The 14,311-nt window shown below is 39.5% G+C and overlaps 1 protein-coding gene across 1 annotated transcript in view; it reads right to left on the bottom strand.

Moving 5' to 3' along the window:
- The window catches only part of TUBE1 (tubulin epsilon 1), a 16,080-nt gene extending 1,923 nt beyond the window's left edge, over positions 1–14,157 (bottom strand). Inside the window, exons 1-11 of the mRNA XM_019474612.1 lie at positions 14,093–14,157; positions 13,944–14,017; positions 12,623–12,675; positions 9,978–10,053; positions 9,081–9,196; positions 7,948–8,069; positions 6,411–6,598; positions 5,375–5,550; positions 4,485–4,625; positions 2,775–2,915; positions 1,703–1,877 (exon numbers count right to left, since the gene is read on the bottom strand). Coding sequence (XP_019330157.1) covers positions 1,703–1,877; positions 2,775–2,915; positions 4,485–4,625; positions 5,375–5,550; positions 6,411–6,598; positions 7,948–8,069; positions 9,081–9,196; positions 9,978–10,053; positions 12,623–12,675; positions 13,944–14,017; positions 14,093–14,117 — 1,287 coding nt within the window. The 5' untranslated portion in view covers positions 14,118–14,157. The remainder of the gene's footprint in view (positions 1–1,702; positions 1,878–2,774; positions 2,916–4,484; positions 4,626–5,374; positions 5,551–6,410; positions 6,599–7,947; positions 8,070–9,080; positions 9,197–9,977; positions 10,054–12,622; positions 12,676–13,943; positions 14,018–14,092) is intronic.
- Positions 14,158–14,311: the final 154 nt, after the last annotated feature.

Raw genomic sequence — 14,311 nt, 5'->3', positions numbered from 1 at the left:
CCTTCTCCTCAGGGCTGCTCTCAATCCATTCTCTGCCCAGCCTGTATTTGTGCTTGGGATTGCTCCGACCCAAGTGCAGGACCTTGCACTTGGCCTTGTTGAACTTCATGAGGTTCACATGGGCTCACCTCTCAAGCCTGTCAAGGTCCTCTGGATGGCATCCCTTCCATCCAGCATGTTGACTGCACCACACAGCTTGGTGTTGTCGACAAACTTGCTGAGGGTGCACTCAATCCCACTGTCCATGTCACCGACAAAGATGTTAAACAGTACTGGTCCCGATACTGACCCCTGAGAAACACCACCTGTCACTAGTCTCCACTTGGACATTGAGCCATTGACCGCAACTCTGTCATCTATATTCTGTCTTCTTGGGTACACCCGACCAAACTGTGTACTGGGTTTAAATGGCAAGGTTTTGGTAGCAGCGTGTGGGGAGACAGCTGCAGGGGTGGCTTTTGTGAGAAGACACCAGGAGCTGCCCCCATGTTGGACAGAGCCAGTTCCAGCCGGCTCCAAGATGGACCTGCCACTAGCCAAAGCTGAGCCAATCAATGATGTTGGTAGTGCCTCTGTGGTAACATATTTAAGAAGTGGTAAAAAATGCTGTGCAACAGCTGTGAGAGAGAGGAGTGAGAAAAATGTGAGAGAAACAGCCCTGCAGACACTAACATCAGTGAAGAAGGAGGAGGTGCTCTAGGCACTGGAGCAAAGATTCCCCTGCAGCCTGTGGAGAAGACCATAGTGACAGGTTGTCCTGCAGCCCATGGAAGAACACGGTGGAGCAGGTATCCACCTGCAGCCCGTGGAGGACCCCACACCACAGCAGGTGGATGCGCTCCAAAGGAAGCTGTGGCACATGAAGAGCCCGTGCAGGAAGAGGCTCCTGGCAGAAACTGCAGCCTGTGGAGAGGAGCCCATGCAGGAGCAGGTTTTCTGGCAGGACCTGTGACCCCATGGGGGACCCATGCTGCTGGAGTTCTTGAAGAAGTGCAGCCTGTGGGAATGACCCACGTTGGAACAGTTTGTGAAGGACTGTATCCTGTGGGTGGGACCCCACGCTGGAGCAGGGGAACAGCATAAGGAGAAGCAGAGATGAAGTGTTGTGGACTGATTGTGACCCCCATTCCCCATCCCACTGCGCTGCTTGGGGTGTGGAGGAGGTAGAGTCAGGAGCGAAACTGAGCCTGGGAAGAAGGGGGTGGGGTGAAGGTGTTTTTAGTTTTGGTTTTATTTCTTGCTATCCTACTCTGTAATTAATTGGCAATAAATTAAATTAATATTTCCCAAGTCAAGTCTGTTTTGCCTGTGACATGCATGGTGAGCATGATCTCCCTGTCCTTATCTTGACTCACAAGCTTTTCATCATACTTTCTCCCCCTGTCCTGCTGAGGAAGAGCAGTGAGAGAACAGCTTGGTGGGCACCTGGCAGCCAGCCAAGGTCACCACAAACTGGTAGGCAGATCTGTCAGATACTGCCTCATTGCTGAAGAAAGTAAGTATATTGCCTGGTAGGTACAGGTTATTAAGGGGTTTACCCTTTTTAAGAAGCAGCTGTTGGAATGATTCCTTGATAGGTAACAGATAAAAATCTTGGGCTGTTACTTTTAAGTAGTCCCTTTGTGATACTAAAGCTTGTTTCCCAAAATTGCGAGATGCTAATGATTAGTGGCTACGGATGTTATAATGATGACAGTTCTACCTTTTTCTTGTAGAGCTTCATAAATCTGTCTTTGAGTTCAATAAAAGTTGGTTTTACACAGGTGTTGTTTGCTAAAGCCAGAAGGGAATGGGAATGGCCCACGGGAGGTACTGAACACAAACCAGTTTTCCAGCCCTCTTGATTCCAGGAGACAAAATGCAGGGAAGGCTTCAACCTGTGATACAAAAACTTACAGTTACCTAGGGAAAGTAAAGAACACAAAGCCTAAATTTCCTTAGCTAACAAACAGTCTGAAAAGGTTAACATTAAAGCTTTCAGGACTAAGCAAGACAGCTATAACTAGCATTTTGAATATGACATTTTAGACTTCAGACTAAAACAGTGTGTCTATTTTAAATTTAAATGGCAAACACCAATTTTTTTTTTGTTAATTTAATGTACCAGGGTTTGAGAAGTAAAGTTACAAGCACCTATTTCTATAAAGGACTGCAAGCACTCTGAGATTTAGGAGAGGGGCAGATTAATACTGTGCAGGGACAATCATTCTACCTATAGTTTAGAAGTAAGTAAAATGCTTTTGGTTCTCAGAAATTTTCCCCACATGCCCCTGTCTGCCTGTAAAATCCATCCTGTATGTGAAGCTTGCCTGCCTTTCCTGTTATAACTATGTAGATCAATAGCGTAAAAGGTAGAAAACAGTGCTAACAATACAAAGTCGTTAAAACAAGGATGATTCCCTATCTACATGAGAGTAGCCATGAAAGAGAGGGGGCTCCTGTTCAGAAAAAACAAACTACAGAACCTGTTTCTCCAACATCCCTTACTGGCAGGAGACCTCTGGAAGGTCAGGCTTTGCTTTCTTTTGCATTTTTGAGAATGGGAGGAGCAGCACAAGGACATCTAGTCAGCTCCCTTTATTTGGAAACCCAAGAATACTGTGACTTATTCTAACTCATTAAGTAAATTATTTTCTTCCCTTCTGAAACGAAGAAAAATACTTCTGAGTAAACTGATTTGGTATTGAAATTCTCAGATGAAAAGTGAGAGTGCTCTGGACAATTGACAAGTTTCAATGACAAATACCATGACTACTTGGTGCGAAATTACAAACCTTTCAATATTTCTGCGAAGGTCTGAAACCTGCACATTTCCTCGAACAAGAAGTGCACAAGCAAGGTAGAGGCTATGCTTTGGATCTGTTTGAATTAGTTGATGATCTCTACTAAAAGCATCTGAAAACATCTGATCCAACCTAGGTGGAAAGAAAACAATTATCTACTCTTATTAAAGCAGGCTACAAAAGTTCTTCAGAATGCCCACCTTCAGGGTTTAAAAGTTCATAAAATTCTGGAAATAAAGGCACATTTAACCTGGGACCATGAATGACAGGAAAAAGATTCAAACCTTTATATGTACATATGTTGGCATTATAAGTTTTTAAAAACAGACCAGATCCATTTTTCCCTCTCTTCTCCCCCATGTTACAACCCACTGTTGAGTCTGAAGTCAGAGAAGTGGACAGACTAAGAGACCTTTATTAAGGAAATTTTAGGTCAATGGTTACAAAGTATTAAAATATGTAAAACGATTAAATACTTGAGGTTCTGGTTATATGACAATTTGAGCGGACAATCTCACTCCTTGTGAAGGATCTGACAAAGGAATACCAAAGTGCTGCTGACCCTTACAGAACTGATTATCTGTCTGTTACACTTTTACTATTTAAAAAGATCAATGAATCATATATCCATATTAATTTTGATTAATGATTTAGGACAAGACAGACTATACTTACTAGAATTTTATCATGTATGACTGCTTTAAAAGATGACACAGCAGACCATATTCTTCCTCTCTTCACCTCCTTAAGCAAGTTCCACTGTACTGTGGGATATCAAAGATGGTGTCTTGAGGAGGTCTCTACGGACCCATAACATCTAAGCTTTTCTTTCCATTTGTTCCAAACTCTCTGCATCTATCATCTCTATTTCTTTTTTAAAATCACCTCTGCGACAATCTGCCTATTAAAAAAATAACTAAATAAAGGAGACAAAAATACTACCGTTCCCACCTCATTCTGAAACATGATTGACTGAGCATCTCCCCATAGTCTGCTTCCTTCCTTCCAGCGCTGCATTGTCTCCTCAGGGTATGGTTCCAAGAGATCCAACTGATTGTCACAACTTGCTATCACAGAAAAGGGGTGGTCCTGCCCTCTTCTCCACTTTGCATACTTCTACCACTTACCCTTAGCTGCCTCTATCACTATTTGGACCTTTTGCTGACTGAATTTAACTCACTAAAACCAGTGAAATCTATTCTAACTGGTTGTTTTTCTGCCATGTCAATGGGATAAATCATCTCATAAAATTTGACAAGCATCAGCTTACTGTTAAAATAAGCTGTTAAATAGGCTCACTGCATCTCCAGGCTGAAGTAAGATGCCATTACTTCCCAAGGAGTCCAGTTTAATTCCTTGTTTGTCTTTACAGTATTTTGTGAGTCAACTGCAAACTGTTACTCAAAAGAACTTGTGGTGTTGGTTCTATCTATCATCTAAATAAGACATTTTTCCAACAGAAACATTTCCCAGCAGAGATAACAAAAATACATTTAAAGTTTACTGGCTCAACCATCACAGAGAAACGGGACAAAGGATGTTCTCAAAATCAGCAGGACAAATTTGAAAATGTGGCAGACTTAAAAGTTTTAGAACTTCTACCCTTAGTTTTGCTATAGAACGGAGTTTTTTAAATGAAAACTATGGAAGAATCAGAAATTAAGCTTCAAATGTAAAGCTTCCATAATATTTTTTTCTTACCTTCTAGAAGGTACATTAACATCAGCCAGTGTATACAGAGGAGTCAAGCTTGAAACCAAGTAATGAAGTCGAGGAAACGGAACCAAATTCATGCTGATTTCATTAAGATCCATGTTAAGGGAACCTTCAAACCTAGCAGAGCTGAAAAATTAACAAACTGTTATAAACTAAGTAAATGACTTTTCTACGGTAAACATTCATTAAATTTATTTGTCAGTTGTTCCCTACAATAAAACAGTAAAACAACACAGTGTTCAAGAAACTGTTCATGTATAATTACTAAGCTTTCACATTGGCAGTAACAGTGCTATATCTTATTTCCTTACACTTCTCATTACAGAACAACTAATCATCAAGAATGAGACCTTAGGTTTCCCAATTGTAGTCTTTAGCACCGTTTTTCAGTATGTGGACATAGCTGCTGAATACCAGTTTTAATAAATAGGCTATAGTAAAACATGCGTAACTTAACATTCCTGACAAGCTGTTTAAAAGAAAAGCAGGCCAATACTCCAGAATTGTATTTCACCAGGAGTTTCGTACAGCAGTAGACAGTTTAGGAGCAACAATGGTTTAATGGTATTTATAAACTAATACAATTGGCCTAGAAAGGCAAACCTCCCTGGGCTCCATTAAGCATTAACGGAAGACAATATCCTTCTGCCTATAAACCTTTTTTTACATCAGTTCTAAGACTATCATGGCTAGAGCAACACCACTGGAATCTGAATACTTCCAAATACTTTAACATTTAATAACTACTTCTTAAAAAGAGTAGACTCTTATCAAATGGAAAACAATATTCTTTGAGTTGATGCAGGCCTGCATACTTGCAGCAGACACTGCCTCTAGCAGTACTACTTTTACAGAGGAATAACCTGTAACTTTACCTTGTCAGGTTCAGCAGCAAGTTGGCTACGATATTATTCATTGCGTCAAATGGCTTCTCTTGTACAGTTTTTGTACTGCCTGCACTTGATGTTACCAAGCTGTTTTGCTTCACAGTTGACCCTAGCTTCCCAGAATTGATCATCTGATGAATTTTATTAACTATATCAAATAGAGACTTTGAGAGAGAGAAAAAAAGCATACAAGAAGTCTTGAGCACAGAGCTTTCAAATTCAGTAACCCAATTCTTCATTTCAATTAATCTTAAAGAAAAAGCTAAGACATGGTACTGTTGGTTCAAAGATTATACCTTTGATACATGTAAGTCCCACTTTTGACCAATTCCAATTGACTGAAGTGTCTCAAAGTCTGTTCTTTACATGTCACAAACATGTACACAGCTTGACTCAGAAGTTTGAATTTTATTCAATTATTCAAAATCCTCATCTAAAATTACATTTTAAATTCTCATAATTCCTGTGAAAGCAAAAATATATTCTCTGAATACTCTATTTCACTTTCTCTTGCTTTTTTCATAAGCAAACAGCAAGAGAGTTATCAAAGTTAGATTCAAATGAGTCTAGTGGTTTGTGTGGTCAGTTGTGCCTATGATGGCCATATCACTAATCAGTAAAGTCAAGTCTGTTGGAATTTGGAGAGGTTAGTAATTTCCTTTGCAGGACGCTACTAATACTACGCACAAATTGATTGCTAAAAGAATATAAGACTCAGCCTCAGTAAATAGAAGCTTTTCACTGTTCACCTTGAAATAGACATGACAAAATTCACTCTAGACTACTTTGAAGGTGCAGAGCAACTTTTTAATGATACCCATATTAATTTCAAAAGCCTGCAAGTGACTTAGGAGTTCAATTATTCAAAAGCCTGCAAGTGACTTAGGTGTTCAATTACTATTTTAAAAAATGAAATTATTGTTTTTAAGACTTGGCACTCAAATCAATACACAGAAGGAAGAAACACTTCCGATGTGCAGTCTAATAAAAAAGAAGTTGACAGAAATGGAATATTATTTCTTACTTCATTCTCTATCGGTAGCACACAGTCTGCATGTTCATTAAGTTCCTTCATAGCCAGAACACTGTTATATGGAGAAGTAATAACATCATCTTCACCAGAGGGATAAACTGAAGTAACAAATCTATATACTTCTGGGAATTCATCCTCAAGCAAATTTAGTACAAAAGTTCCAAGACCAGATCCTGTCCCTAATTATGAAGGAAGACAGAATGAGAGAAGATAAAAGGTTCCCCATGTTATCATAAGCCTTAAGACTCATATGTTGGAAACATACAACTTTTTAATTTTATATATATCTATTAATAAACATTTTTTGAAGCATTTGGCTGACAGTGGAGGCTAGTCAGAGATAAATTAAGGCAGGAAGGTTTTTCCCAGACAGGAAAATAATTAAGCGATAGAAGTATTTCCCATAGTATATCAGACAGGCTGAAGTATACAATCTCAAAAATTTCTGCAAACCAAAAAGTTCTATCATGTAACCAACATTTTTCTGACCTAGTATTTTTATTTCTGATTTTAAAATCTTTAATTTGAATTTTGAAATAAAACCTTTGTTTAAAAACATTGAACTGCCCCAAACAATTACTTACTTTCCTTTTGTTTTTTTTTTTTTTCTCATTCTCCAGTCAAAACAGAATAACCCCTTTCCCCCAGCACACACACTTTTTTCCTCATTAGCACTAAGCACATGGCACTGAGTTCAAATCAGAGAACTGAACTGTGTTTTTTCTGTCTTGGACAGCTAACATTCTCAGCAGCAGACAATTTCATCTAAGAACAAGACAGCAATTTTCTGCAATAACGGAAACAATATCTGCAGGGTGTCTCAAATTGAGCAAATGGCCAGAAAAAAGGCCCTTGACAAAACTTGCGCTTCATATTTAGAGCTATTTTCTCTGTCTTTTTCCACACCATAACCAGTTATAATACATGCTTCTCCCACGTTTCTGGGGGAGGAAGGCTTAGTGGCAATACAGTAATGACAAAATTGTCACTGCAAGGGATTCTCCGTTCTGATTTATTAACAGAGTAGCTACACTGGATTCAAGAGAATTATGTGGAAGGAAAATAGAAATACAAAGTTTTTCTAAAGTTACGCAACATTATAAGTCTTCTTCAAAGCCTTTCAAAATACTCTTTCCCCACTATCAAAAAGAACTTGATTACAACAATGATGTCAGTGTTCTGAGGCCACTGTCCCTTCTTCTGATCAGTAATACCTCAGTGTTTCCTTGTATTTGGTACCTGTCTTGATCTACCCACTGCCTCGTATTTAAAATTTTAGCTGTTTTTTTTTTTATTTTTTTTTTTTTTTATTTGTTCTCTTACCTTAGTTCATGATTAGGGCTCCTCAGTGCTCTAACAAAACAAATAATAAATAATTACAGGTCCACTTAATTGGACTGTGTTAAATTTTTTATTCTGCATTCTTAATGATGTAGATTATTACATTGATCTTCTTTTCAAGATCCAGGTTTTTCTTTTTTTCCCTGGTGGCGGTTCAAATAATATTAGCCATAAAAAAATTACTTACCACCTCCCATAGAATGAATTATAAAAAAACACTGTAGACAGTCACAATGTTCTGCGGTTTTCCTCAGCTTTTCCACAATGTTTTCCCGGTACTGATAGCCATATAGCTTATGACCTACAGCCCTGAAGATACGAAAAGTACTTTAAAAAAAAAAATCCAACAATCAATCTTTCAGTTTTTTATTTTAACTCCTCCTATTTGACATTTTACAGTTCAGAGTCCAGATCTGGGTGCAACTCCTAATTTGTGAGAGTTGCTAAGCTGTGACTACATCATGTGAATATGGGAGTCAGGATGTGGTTTTAATTTTGAGGATGCAAGCAGCACTAAGTTCACAGCTTTGGAGTGTGCGCTATTATTTTGTACTGATAAGGAAATAAACTCCCACACTGGATGATCAAATTGTAATTATGAAATGAAAGTTATACACTCCTTAACAATAAAGATATCCCTATGTAATATGTGTACTGATCTTCATTTGAAGACTATGTGAGTCAGTTGCTACCAGTAATGAAAATGAGCTGTTTGGGGTTGTTTTTAACACACTTGCCTGCTAGATGGTGAAGTTACAGGATGCTTTATTCCCTGTATTGCACTCTCTTTCGGTACATTTGCTGATGACTTGCTTTCCAGCCTATAGTGCACTGAATATTATTAGAGGTGCATTAAGGTCTCGGTGAAAATTTGGAATTCATTATGTTAATCAATCTTTTTCTGAATTTCTCTTTTAGGTAACATAGTTTATAAGCACAAAGCCAGACTCTGTGGTGCTTAGAAATCAGGAGTGCATTTGTTCATATATCTCATTTCCACACTAGTTGCATAGTCTCAGACTAGATTATGGCTTCGACTGACCAATGGAAGCAGCTGAATACCAAAGAAACAAAAATAAAAAGCATGCTCTTTTGAAAATCAAAAAAGAGGAAGACAAAATAGACAAAATGATATATCAGCAGAATTATCCTTCTGTAAAAGGCTTTTCAAAGCCCTCCTCCAGGCAACAGCGACTCCAAAGTTTACTGGTAATATGCTGCAGCTCCCCAGGTGCAGTACCAGAAAGCTACTGTTATCATTTCCCTTTTTAAACGCCATCTAATTGGTTGCTAGGAAATGCTTTCTGAAGAGGTTCTCACCAGTTGTTTCCCGAACCAGAAACATCTGTGATAAGCTGCTTGCTATCGAACACATCCCTCAATGGTCCCTGCAGAATTTCATTTACCACACCCTCTTCCATGTCAATCAACAGTGCCTTTGAGGAAGGAAAGAATTAAAATTCAGTGAGTAAGCAAACCACTCTTGGAAATAATCACACAAAGAAATATAAAACTATTTACAATATAAAAGGTATGTTGTTTCTACTGTGCTCCAGAGAAACTTTTTTTTTAGTTGTTAACTAGGAGACCAACTAGATTCACCTTGGCTGATTTGCTAGAAGTTGTTCAATAAGACAGTGTTTCAGATAATGCAATTTTGTTAATATTAATATTTTATAATATTTTGCCCCAATACTTAGGAGTAAAGATATTTTAAAATCATTTTTATGTTTCAAGTTTTCTTGCTTCTTAATCACTTAAAGTGGCTCAAAGAAACTCACTCCTTAGAAAATTCAAATAAAAACTTGGTTGGTAATATCGGCAATCATTTTTTAAGAATTATAATTTAAATTACTCAACAAGACTGGCAGCAAACTGCATTACTCCACTGAACCGTAAAAGTTACTATTAGAAATTTTGCTATTCAAAGTAGTATTTAAAAACATACGCAATTATAAGGATGTTATGAAAGTTCCTACAGAGCTGGGCGTAAATATGCAATGTAAGAATGACCTTTATAGATTGCCTTACTCGCGCTTTTAAAGAGCAGATTTTTCCTTTGTAAATATCAGGACCATCACCACCACTTCTGGGGAAAAAAAATAAATACTATTAGAAATTTTGTTTTTCAAAGTAGTATTTAAAAACATACGCAATTATAAGGATGTTATGAAAGTTCCTACAGAGCTGGGCGTAAATATGCAATGTAAGAATGACCTTTATAGATTGCCTTACTCGCGCTTTTAAAGAGCAGATTTTTCCTTTGTAAATATCAGGACCATCACCACCACTTCTGGGGAAAAAAAATAAATCCAAGCTCAGAATTGTAATAGAAAATAAGGCAATATATTTTAGAATAAAATTCCCTCCTTAATCTTTTGTGTTCAGAGGACTGTTACAATGTAAACAAACAGAAACACCCTGAACATGCTGCTAAGAAAGACCTCATAATTCCCTGAAGTAATGCAATTACAGGACACGATCTCAATCAGAAATATCCTAAGCAGTACCTCAGGAAGCTGGAAAGATAAGCACTGAAAGTTTACTCTTAGATACAGCCCCTGCTCTGTTGTGATTCCACAAGCACTGCCAAAACTTGAAAGGATTATCTTTTATCCAGCATGTGGTATGTCTGCAGTGTATAATGGAACACAGTGCACCAAATAGTACCGCTAGTTTCTCAATGGGGGTAGTACAGCACTGTGCTACTGCTCAAGGTGTGAAAGCAGTATAACTGCACTAGCACAGCACTGTGCTTGATTTATTTTGCCACTAAGATTTACCAGTTCAGAAATCATGCTGGGCTGATGTAGGTTAATATTCCTTTTCTCCAGGATTGGTTGTACTGAGCCAACCTAGGGGACTATCATTGTGTACAATCACATTTTTTCCACAATGAATGCTGGTGCTTCTGCACACAAAGGACAAGCTACTCCGGTCTGGCCAAACTATAGTCAACACAGGGAATAAAGGCAGGGATATTGGAAGATGGATCTAATTTTCCCCTCAATTATTCACCTAATTTGGGGGCTGGTCAAGCCTAAATTTGAAGTATCTCTTAGACTATTCTACATTCAACCACAATAATATTCAAAAAACATCAGCTGAAATTCCGTACAGCACCAAATGTTCTGACCATGCTCAGTCCCATCAGGAATAAGGGGAAGAGCATACGGGGTTGCACTGGCTCACTCAAGGATCTTCCACCCTCTCACTCAAAGCAGCTCTCCAGACGCTCCTCATTAGCTGAGCAGCTCACAGCAGCCTCCAGTACTCATGCGATTACTCTAGCCTACACGACACCCTATACGAGTCCACTATAGCACCAGTAAACCCAACTAGAGTTCTATTTCTCTTCAGGGACTAACAAAACTCAGAGGAACATGGTCTTTCATGCCAGCCCGTATTTTCAATTACTTTATTTCAATTGCTGACCCCCTCCCCCCCCGCATTCCCTAGAATCCCCTAGGCTTAAGACATGCATTTCTACATCTAAAACCATATATATGCATAAGCACATTTCCAATATCACATAGTTTAATAATCACCATAACAGAAAAAAAGTCTGTCTGGTTCTGCCAGAGTGTTGTTCATAGCTGTTTCTGACAGGACAATCCACCTGGATTAATTATTTTGAAAAGTGGTATGGCATAGCATAGAAGACTGAGGTTTGTCACTTTTAGGACAAAACTTTTAGGGTTTTATGCCTGCAATGACCTGGGAGGTGAACTAGTTCTTTCTGATAAAACAAACCCCACAACAATAACAAAAGGCCAAAACCTCACAGCCTAAGCAACAGAGTTTGAAACGACTCTTCCTAACTAAATTATGGTTCAAGGCTGCAGTTAAAAGTGGGAATTGTTTCAACAGGAAAATGAACAGCTCCTGGAAAAGATGAGATTTGAATAATCATTCTTCTGTTTCACAGGTAGGGGAATCTTCCTTGAAACTTCTACAGTATTCAGTGAGATAAGTCCTTCCTCTTTACAGAGAGAAAACAGATGTTTCTATTGCAGTCAACCTGTCAGTTGTAAATTCGGTGGTTTCATCTGGCACATACAGAAACATAGACATTGTCTACAACCAAATTTTCTTGGTTAAAAAAAAAAAAAAAGATATTCTAGGAAATGCCCACAAGGAATGGCAATGATAAACTCCAATGCACTTGCATGTTCTTTCAAAGACGTAAAATTTGAGACAAAACAATTAGTATTTCAATGCCATTTTAGTTAAAATTGCGTGCTGTACTGCAGCCTTGCCATATGATGGAAGGAAGCAGAGGCTGGTCAAATGCTTTGTAATTAATTAAAATGCAACAGCAATATTCAAGTGCACAACTGTTTTATTCTTGCAAACTGGAAGGATTTTTGTAACTGGATAGATAAGAGATGACTGAGTGCTCTTAAGGTATGAAATTGGTAACTTTAAAAAAAAAATCATAACCACCACTCTTTGTGTAACAAAGTAGTCAGATAAAAGGGATTTAAAAACTGACACGACCTTTTCTGACTACCTTGTATACAATTCCTCTTACAACTCTTCAATAAATGCTGCTAAGTTGGTATTCAGAGGGCTTGCAGCCCGATCGTGATTTGCAACGGCAAAAGCTATCAGATCCTGACTGTCCATTTTTGGGACAGAAGGAAAGGAAAACAAACCCAAACACTTTCAACACCTTTAATTACTGAAGTAAGCACAGTTAAAATGGAAAGGTAGTGTTTTGAGGAGAATACAAAAAAGCAAAATCTTTTTCTAGCACAACTAAACATAACGTGAAACAAAACTGTAACTTAGGTTAAGAGGAGATACCAGAATTGTTGATCTACTGTGTTAAACTCATGAGCTGCTTGATAAGAACTTACCTTGTATCTACGTTCCTAAAGAAACTGCTTAACGATTCATCATAAATTCCTTTCTAAAAGGAAACAACATGACATAAGATGATGTGTAACGTCAGAAATTCTCAGTGCTTTTTCACAGAATAATTTAAGTTGGAAGGGACCTCTGAAGGTCACCTGTCAAACCTCCCCACTCAAAACAGAGTGAATGTCTATGTTGAATCCAACTAGCTCTAGTCACTACTAAAAAGAACATTTCATTGAAGCATCAGCTTGATATTAAAAACTGACAGGAGGATGTAACTAGGAAATTAATTTTTCAGTACAATATTAAACAACTACTCCTTTCATTTCTAAAGATTTAGGATTTTACTGAAGATCCCAATGCAATTATTAAAATGAATAGCTCTTTTTAGCTTACTCAGTTCATCACTGATACAACACAGTTGCATCCATGCCCATGATACTAATGTCCATGAAGTTCTGTGGAAAGGAAAGCACATCACACTGTACCAGTGATTCCTAAACTCCCTGCTGAGGGGTGGCATGGAAACTACTTACCCCACCATAAAGCTAACAAGACCTGGGAAGTTTAAATACTTTAACATTATTATTTTGCAGACTGCTTACCATGCTCCTGAAGACCTGATGAAGCAGAATTTGGAAGTCACTGTTCCCTACAACACTAAAACCAAGACTCTCTTGGTTTATGAACTTCATCCATTGCCTTTTTACAGCTGCTTCAGCAGAAGGCATTAAGGACTGCTCATCGTTATCTGTTAACACACAGTGCTTACCAGGAAATAGTATCTTTATAGTCATGGCAAGAATAGTCCATTTTTGTTCGGGGTACTCGGCACAATCCTATACCCTCTTTACACTGCTATTTCGGTCAGCACAACTGCACTGTAAGTCACTGCACAGCATGTGCTAGCATGGAAAAGAAAGGTGGGCTTTGGTGGGCTGCTTTTTTGCTTTACTGCCAGTGGCAAAGAACCTCCATTGAACAACCCTCTCTTCTCACTAACTGCCTCAAACCTGGTAACGTCTGCCTGTAGGGAGACATCCCGGGCTTTTCAAGGTGGAAAGGCTTGAGAAAGCTGATCTGACTCAGAGAGGAATAGTTAAACAGCATAAAAACCTGGGGATACTTTTGTTCGTAACGAAGTGGCTTTAATGTAATCAAATAAATACAGTGCTTTGCAGACACAGGAAAGAACACGGAACGAAGGGAGGGCCACCGCGGTCCCCCCATGGCGAGTGCGGAAGGCAGCTCGCCCCAACCGCGGCGCCGCCCCCCTCAGGCCAGCGACGGCCGGAGGCGAGGGGGAAGCGGCGCCGTTACCTTGTTGACGGCGGCGTGCTCCCGCAGCGCCAGGTCCCAGAAGCGGCAGCCCACCTGGTTCCCGCACTGGCCCACTGCAAAGGGGAGAGACACGGGTCAGGCACGGGAAGGAGGCGGCGGGGAGGGCTCTGGGCGCCACGACCCCTTACCCTGCACCACCACCGACTGGGTCATAACGGGGCGGGCGGCAGCTGCCTCCTCTTTCGAACTCGGCGCCCGGACGCTCTCCCAACGGCGCGGCCTCTTGCCCCCCGCCTTCCTCCCGCGGTGGAACGTGCCATCCGTTGGTTTAGCTGCGGGCGCTCGCCGCCTACCCGTCGCGGATGGAACATTCCGTTAGGGGGCGGGGGTGCGTGAGGCCGCGCTTC

Source organism: Aptenodytes forsteri, unplaced genomic scaffold (assembly GCF_000699145.1).
Source record: "Aptenodytes forsteri isolate BGI_AS27 unplaced genomic scaffold, ASM69914v1 Scaffold217, whole genome shotgun sequence".
NCBI classification, from domain to species: Eukaryota; Metazoa; Chordata; class Aves; order Sphenisciformes; family Spheniscidae; genus Aptenodytes; species Aptenodytes forsteri.
Note: the sequence above shows the minus strand (reverse complement) of the source record. Positions and strands in the feature narration are given on the sequence as shown.